This window comes from Mesoplodon mirus (genome assembly GCF_964341445.2).
Source record: "Mesoplodon mirus genome assembly, chromosome: 16".
Classification (NCBI taxonomy): Eukaryota; Metazoa; Chordata; class Mammalia; order Artiodactyla; family Ziphiidae; genus Mesoplodon; species Mesoplodon mirus.
The window spans coordinates 75,658,988-75,666,459 of record NC_138992.1 but is presented as its reverse complement, the minus strand read 5'-3'; the positions used below and the strand labels follow the sequence as shown (position 1 = coordinate 75,666,459).

General features: G+C 46.2%; 1 protein-coding gene across 1 annotated transcript; it reads left to right on the top strand.

Moving 5' to 3' along the window:
- Nucleotides 1–381: 381 nt before the first annotated feature.
- On the top strand, nucleotides 382–2,504 carry LOC309792010 (uncharacterized protein; the record flags this gene model as incomplete). Its single annotated transcript, XM_082601209.1, has 2 exons — nucleotides 382–1,981; nucleotides 2,152–2,504. The coding sequence occupies one exon, from the start codon at nucleotides 382–384 to the stop codon at nucleotides 1,606–1,608; it is 1,227 nt and encodes a 408-aa protein (XP_082457335.1). The 3' UTR covers nucleotides 1,609–1,981; nucleotides 2,152–2,504.
- Between the last annotated feature and the right edge of the window lie 4,968 nt (nucleotides 2,505–7,472).

Below are 7,472 nucleotides of genomic sequence, written 5' to 3'. Positions count from 1 at the left end.
CTGCTTATGTCAAATACGGGCATACAACAGCGAGATTCATCAGACAGGCTGTCTGTCTGCTTAAACTGAGTACCCTGCTCCTAAGCGGCTCACCTTCCCACCCTCGGGAGAAAGCACACAAGCACCACCCACACACGAAAACCTAGAAACTATACAAAACGGTGGTTAGGCCCTGCTCCTGCGGCCCAAATCATTGCTCCCTGCCTGGCGGACGCTCCTCTCCGGCTTCGGGTCTCGCAGCAACGCGCCTCTTTATCAACAGCGGGCACCTGCGCCTGCCCAGGGCCCCGCGGGACTACACTTCGGACGGAGGGGACGCGGGCACGAAACCATCTACAACGAACGCAGCGCACGCGGCAGGCGGTGGGAGGCACCGCGGCGATGACCCCCCACGAGGGCCGTCCGGCTCCGGCCGCGGAAGCTGTGAAACCCGCACCCGCGCCCCGTCCCGCGCCCGCCCGCGGGGCGGCGGAGGCTGAGTCATTCCCGGGAGTAACTTTATCCGCATCTTGCCCCCCGGGAAGCCTCGCGCTCCGCGGCGGGACGGAGCCGCGTCTGGGACCCTCGCCCCGTCCGGCCTCCGAGCCTGACACCTCGGGGCCTAGCCCGGCGGCGGCGAGGGTGCGTCCCTGGGCCCCGGCGCTCCCGACGCCGGCGGGAGGCTGGGAGGCCGGGGCTGCACAGGCCCCCACGGAGCCGCCCGCCTCCGCCTCCCCCGCCCGGGAACCCACTCCCTGGGCCGCGCCCGAGGGGCAGGCCGCACTCACCGGGCAGCGCCTCCTCCTCCGCCGGCGGCAGCAGCAGGGCCCGCGGCTCCCGGCACCATCTTCCGCCGCCGCCTCGTCTTCGGCGGCTGCTACCAACCGTCCATCGGCGCCGCCAACCGACACAACCGCCGCGGCCGGGGCCGCCGCCTCTGGGCGGCGGGGACGGGCAGGCCCCTCGGCTCTGGGTCGGGGGCCGGGGGAGGGCGGGCCGCGGCCGGTCAGAGCCGAGGGGCCGGGCGACGGGGAGCCGAGGCAGCGCCGGGCTCGGCAGGGCCGCGGACACGGCCACCGCGGGTTTGTTATTGTCGACTCCGGCCCTTCCTGCGCGGGGCACGCCGGGAAGCGGGCGGGGGAGGGGCGGCGCGGCGAGCGCAGGGCAGCTCTGCGCAGGTCCGGAAGTCGGCGGGCCGCCGGGAAGGGTCGGACCGGGCTCCGCCTGGTGCCGGTGCTGGTGCTGCTGCTTCCCGGCTCGGGGCCCTGGCGTCCTCGCGTGACCCGGGAGACTCCGCTGGGCGGCCCGGGGCGGTGCTGGCTGCTGTCCGGGCGCGACTGCCCCAAGGTGAGCCTGACCTTCTCCGCTCCAGCGAGTGGGCCTGCGCTCGCCGACCCACCGAATCCTGGGTTAGCCCGGGCGGAAGAGCTCGGCCCCCTCGGCCTGTCGCGGCCCCTGGGCTCCGTCCCCCCGCCGGGCCTGCAGGCCGCCGGCCAGGGGCCTGGCAAGCCTGCAGGCGCTGGCGGCACAGGCTCAGATCAGGGAAGGGAAAGAAGGCAGTTAAGGCTGGGTCGGTGGGGTCGTTGGGTCGAAAGCGCCGCGACCACCCCATTTTCAGCTCGAGCCTGAGCTCTCTAGTGGGTTAGCACGAGCCCCCTAAGGAAAGCAGTGTCGGGGGTCCTGATGCTGTGAAGACGGTGAGTCACGGGCCATGGCTCGGAGCCGCAGCGCGCAAGTATTCAAGTCTGAGGAGCGGGAGTTGCAGGTAGAGTAATACGTAAGACTTATAGGCTTCCTGTTAGGTCCAGGAATATCTGGTATGAGTAACAGCTTGGAGGTGCTACCGCTGAGTCACTAGAGGGCTTTTGAGTTCCGATTGCGTAAAGAGGCGTGTCAGCACCCTTTTCGAAGGCGCCCAAGCAGAACACACGCTACGGGCAAGCGAAATCTGCGCTCCTTCGTTTGTAATGGTAGGAACTTGAAAGAAAACGTCGAATAGCTGGTAAGCATTACGGATTTTTCAGTTTCCGTCGCGCTGACCCGGTATCTGAAAGTTATGGCTGAGACGGGCTAACACGTGTTACCCCTTGATTCTTAAGTTTACACTCCTGACGATCCTGGAGAGGTCTTGTCTTTGGCGAGTCATTTTTACTTTTTTTTTTTTTTTTTCAGGTGGAGTTATTACACCACCCCAACAAGGTACTACTGCAGGGAACTGAAAATTAAGAGGCTAAACCGTTGTTACGCCTTGGGGGAAGCTGTGAACTGGCAAGATGAAGAAAGGAGCTGATTTTATCAGGCACAGCATCGTAACCAGCATAAAGAAAGTAAGTGGTCAGAAGGGATTCAGCCAGAAAATTGGCAAGCGGAGCACAGGATTAGGCCTCTAAAGAATATATTGGTGCTTGACCTTCCTCTTAGTTATCAATGACGTTCGTCAGTACAAATTAAATACACCTTAGAATGTAAAATCATGACTGGAATATGCCAGTGATAATCTATTAAATAAAATGTTTTAAATGTTACTTGCCTGACTTCTTTATTTGGGGGAAAAAACAAAACAAAACCTAATTCAATCCTCATCTTCCTCTTCTCCAGAGTATAAATAGTAAGAGTTTATATGCCTCATGCCCTTGCCTAGTAATAAGTGAAAATGTATCAACATTAGTTTTCTGACATATATCTAGCTATCTAGAGGAAACACTGTTACCGTGTCCTAATGCTGCGTGTGTCCATAATAGTTGTCAGTAAGTCACGTTTTCCTTCAAACCAAGGATATTGAAAACCCTCTGCACTCTCTCCCTTAAGAAATGAAAACAAGAACAAACAATCCTCATGCGGCGTTCCTTCTCAGCCAAGCTTCCGGATAGGAAGTCCTCGATCCACAGTCTCATTTTTGCCAACTGTACTTTTCTTGCTGAAATTGCGGATTAATAAGGACCCCCAAATTATTGTATTAAATGGGCAATGCTGAGACTTAATTTGAACTTTCTAAACCATTTGCCCTTTTACATTTTTAAATCTTTTTTTCTCCCCCTTCCCTTTGTAGTGTTTCCTTCCTGGCTCTTAAATCTGTTCTTTTACTTGGACCTCTTCTAAATTCTCAATACAGATGCAAATGATGAAAATATAAGGTGCTGTGGATGCAGAGATAAGAGACTTGATCTTGTCCTCATCACATTACTTCGTTAATTTGATAAACATTTTAGGTCCTTTGATAGATTTCCCATGAGGGCGAAAGACAGTGGTTCTCTTTCTGAGTCTTTAAGAGGAGTAGGAAAAGTCTGCTATTAAACACCCTAAGTACTTCAGATCAGTGCCAGTCTTTAACACCTCTTTTTCCTCTAAGTCTCAACTTCAGTGTCACTTTCTCAGGGAGTCTTCCCTGACATGCCCGTAGTTCCCCTAGATCCTTGTATCTTTCAGCATCTCTCTGACCTGCTGAAATGTAAGTCCTTTAATGGAGCTGTTTCCCCAAATGCATGCTGTACAGTGCACTCACACATTTGTTGACGGTGCCCTACAGGTTTTTTTTTAGTTGATACCTCAGCTCACCACCCAACTCATCTTTTGTTATTTACTCAATCTAAGACCAACCTCATCCTGTCTCCTACCACCTACAACCTTCACTGATTTTGTTTGGCGTTTTACATACAATTTAAGCTTCTTAGCATAAGAATCTCTTAGGTCCCAACCCACCTCTAGGGTATCTCCTGGCACTTGTCATGTTGACACATGCCTGGTATGAGTTTCATCATCCAGGGATGTTCTTCCACTCTTGTTCATCTTTCAAAGTCACCTTTTAAAACAGAGCTTGGGCCTCAGCCAGCTGCCAGCTTCTAGACAATACAGCGATCACTCCCCCTTCCACCACCCCTGCTTTGTATCACACCACTGTAAAGTGTTGTCTCCCCATCTAAATCTGAAACCCTTAAGACAAGGAACTATGAATTACTCATTTTTAAGTTCCTAGGACTTTATAGAGAGCTGGGCACTTAGCAATTAATAAAGTATTGAATGTAATAAATTATGCAATATTCAACTTGAAGGTTGAGTAGGTAAGGTACTGTGGAAGATTTCTGCCCTCGAGGATCTCAGAAACTCGGACAGGGGATCATTCAAGAGTCATTGTCGTGACAAGCTTATGACATTAATCTTTGAACCAAAAATACATCAGGATATTGGGAAGATCACAGTACACAGCTTAATTTTGTTAACTGCCTGATTGGGGATTTCATTCTCCATTTGTGTCAGATATTTCTCAAACAATTTCGTGTCATTAGCCTGATTTTTTAGATTATGTTCAAACAGTAGTAACCACGACTGACATGACTTAAAGTATGAATCATAATTTTCCATTTTAAAAAGTTAGCCCCTTTAAAAAGTCTCGGACTTTGTTTTGAAGACCATAGCTATTTGGTGTGTAAGATATGGTCACGTACAGTACTTGGAGGCTTCTGGCATTATTAAGTTAATCTGTCCAGTGCTATTTACAGACCTTAAAGCTGCCCCAGTCAGCTGCTCTGCTGGTACTCACATGTTATTAATGATGATGATGATGATAGTTAATGTACAAGTGAGGATCTTCAAAGCTAGTGAGAAGCTTCGTGAGCAACACTGTTTCTAATGCAACACCCACAAGAAAATACAGCATCCTTCATTTTCCAACAGATTTAAACCAATAGATTGAGACAAAATAGTCATTTTTTCACATCGAGTTTCTGTCTTTCATTATTTTGACAGCTTAAAATGTCAAAAAATAGAACTGGGTTGTCTTAGATCTATTAAAAAAAAAAACAGCAAAAGAAACTACTGCTTCCCCAAATCATCCATTTGTTTTAGTGAACCCTACCTGCTGCCCATACATGTAAAACACTTCCCAGCAGGCATCCTTTCTAATATGGTTTATTAAGGAGTGCACTAAACTGGGTGCCTGGAAACGTGGTGTCCATTCCTGCCTCAGCCGTCTGTGCTGTTTGTTTCCCTAGTAGTCAACTCTGCTCTCCATCAAACTGCACTGCTCTTAAATCCCTACTCCCCACCCCTTTGCGATTCCTCTCTCTTGGTCAGTAATCTCACCTCCTACATCACGAGGAAATGGAAGCTGTGAGAAAGAACTCCGCTCTCCTGCCGAGTAATCTGCAAACCTCTCCATGCCTACTGTTGGTGACCCTCCAGTCACTCTTCAGTCCCTTCTACTGAAGGGACTGGTGGGCTCTTGACTCCATCCCACCATCTCATTCAGTCATTCTGTGGGACCCCTTGGTAAGTGCCAAATTAAGTATACATGGCAAATGTTTTACAGAATTTAAGTAACATCTTTTGAAATTGGAATTTATCCTTAATTGCCTGTTGTTCCACTTAAAATGAAAATCAAGTAAGAAATAAAGCATTACATCAGCAGTATGATTTAGTAGTTACAACTGAGATCCCGCAAGCCGTGCAGCAAGCCAAAAAAAAAAAAAAAAAAAGGCATGTAAAATATACTGCAATTCAAGACATTTTGTGCTGGTCCAGAACGATAATTATATAATGGGCACTCGATACATTTTGAAAAATGCAACTCTATCAGTTCTTGAAATTAATAAAGTGTCAGTACACACATCTAGGTATGTTTAAAACATAAAAGAATTTCCCAAATTTCTTTATTTTACATCTTTCTTGTCACATTCATACTATAGGCTTTTTACCTCTTCCCCTTTTTCCCTTCCTCCCTTTACACCCCTAAATTCCTAGAAGCTGACCCAAGAGAGATCTGAAATCAGAAGTTTCTAAGCTTGGCCTCAGTCGACCACATTTCAGTGTTCCTTTGCCCCAGCACAAAATGTATTGTTCCCAAATATTAAATAATGTCCTGTGCCAAAACTTGCCATCACCGGATGGTCAGTGTTCTAAAGTTCTTATGTGGAAGCTGCCCCTTTGTCATGATATAAAAACCAACTGGTGAATCAGAATATATGAACTCGAACTTGAGCTTCAAATTACTGGTCTTGTTTTAACAACAAAGCAACCTAGCTGGATTTATTCTTGATTCAGTAAATATAAGCCACACTCAGGTTGTGGTGGCCTGTAGCTAGCTGGGTGTGTCCCTACAATTCAAAAGATCACTAATAAGGTACTGTTTACATTTAAAAGTAGAAAAATTATCCTTAATATACACTTTGATTAAGTGATAATTGAGGATATTAATGCCAATTATGAAAACTGAAAAATTATACAGAGCTTAAAAGCAGTAAAAGGCTATTCTTCCCCAACCCTTCCCATCCACCTCTAAGGTCTTGAAAAGACAGCAGGTAGTTGGAGCTTGGAGTTTCTTGGGCATCCCTTTGACACTGTAATTTGTAGTAGGGATTCTCAACTACAGTCCATACCAGATGTCTAGCATACTTTTCAATCAGTTTCTTTGTTACTCATTGATTCATTAGTTTATTCATTCACTCAACAAACATTTATCATGGATGAGACACTCTGACAAGGACAAAGTGACATGGGAAAAACATAATTGTCCACTAGTGGGGATGTGGATAAATAAATAGGAGTATATTCAAGTTATACAATTGAATACTATTCAATGCATGAACTAGAGCTATATATATCTCCAAAATGTAGTATTTAAGTAAAAAATAGTGTTGGAAAGGAGGTGAGAAAGTGGGCACATATTTATTTCAGGGAGTGTAAGTGTATTACAACCTCAAAGGAGGGCAATTTGACAATCCATTGTGATTAATGTTACCATAAAAGTGTCAATTCTAATTTATTCTATAGACATAACTGCACATATGGGAACTGAACAAGAACACATGAACAAGAATAATTATTGAAATATTATTTGTAGTAGTAAAATATGGATTGTTCATTAATAGAAGACAAGTTAAACAAATTATGATTATACATCCATGAAGGATTTGAGGTGAACATTTTGTTTTCATTACAACAGCATATCCAGAGATAAATGTTCTAGTGTTCAGTATGAGTTAGTTAGATTTATCTCATATTATTACATAGACAACTGATTTCTTAAATTTGCTTTTCTTGGGGGAACACCTAATTCTGCATAATTGTGGATTTTAAGGTACTTGGAAAATATCTATGTTTCTCCTTTTAGATATTGCCTTCCACTAGATTAGGTAAGTCTGGATTCCTATAATCACTTTTTATTTTTCCTATTGCTTTAATAGTTTTGAATTGATAAAATGAATTTATTTCCCAAATGGTTTTATTGTAAAATTTTAAAATAGCACGTGCAGGTATTACCTAATACAATGTTGCTCTTTTGTATGGTTAGTGCACAGAATCTAATTTCACGTGGATAAATTTGCTATTTACCCCATGGGTCACCAGGAAGGAGCAGCTTTCTATACAGTTTGCCCACTCCAGGCAGTAGACCATCAGTAGATGACCTTAAAGATATGAATAGCATACTGCATATTTTCAAAATAACACCAGGGGTCACTATAAGCTAGAAACCTTCAAATGTTTTAAAATGTTGAGTT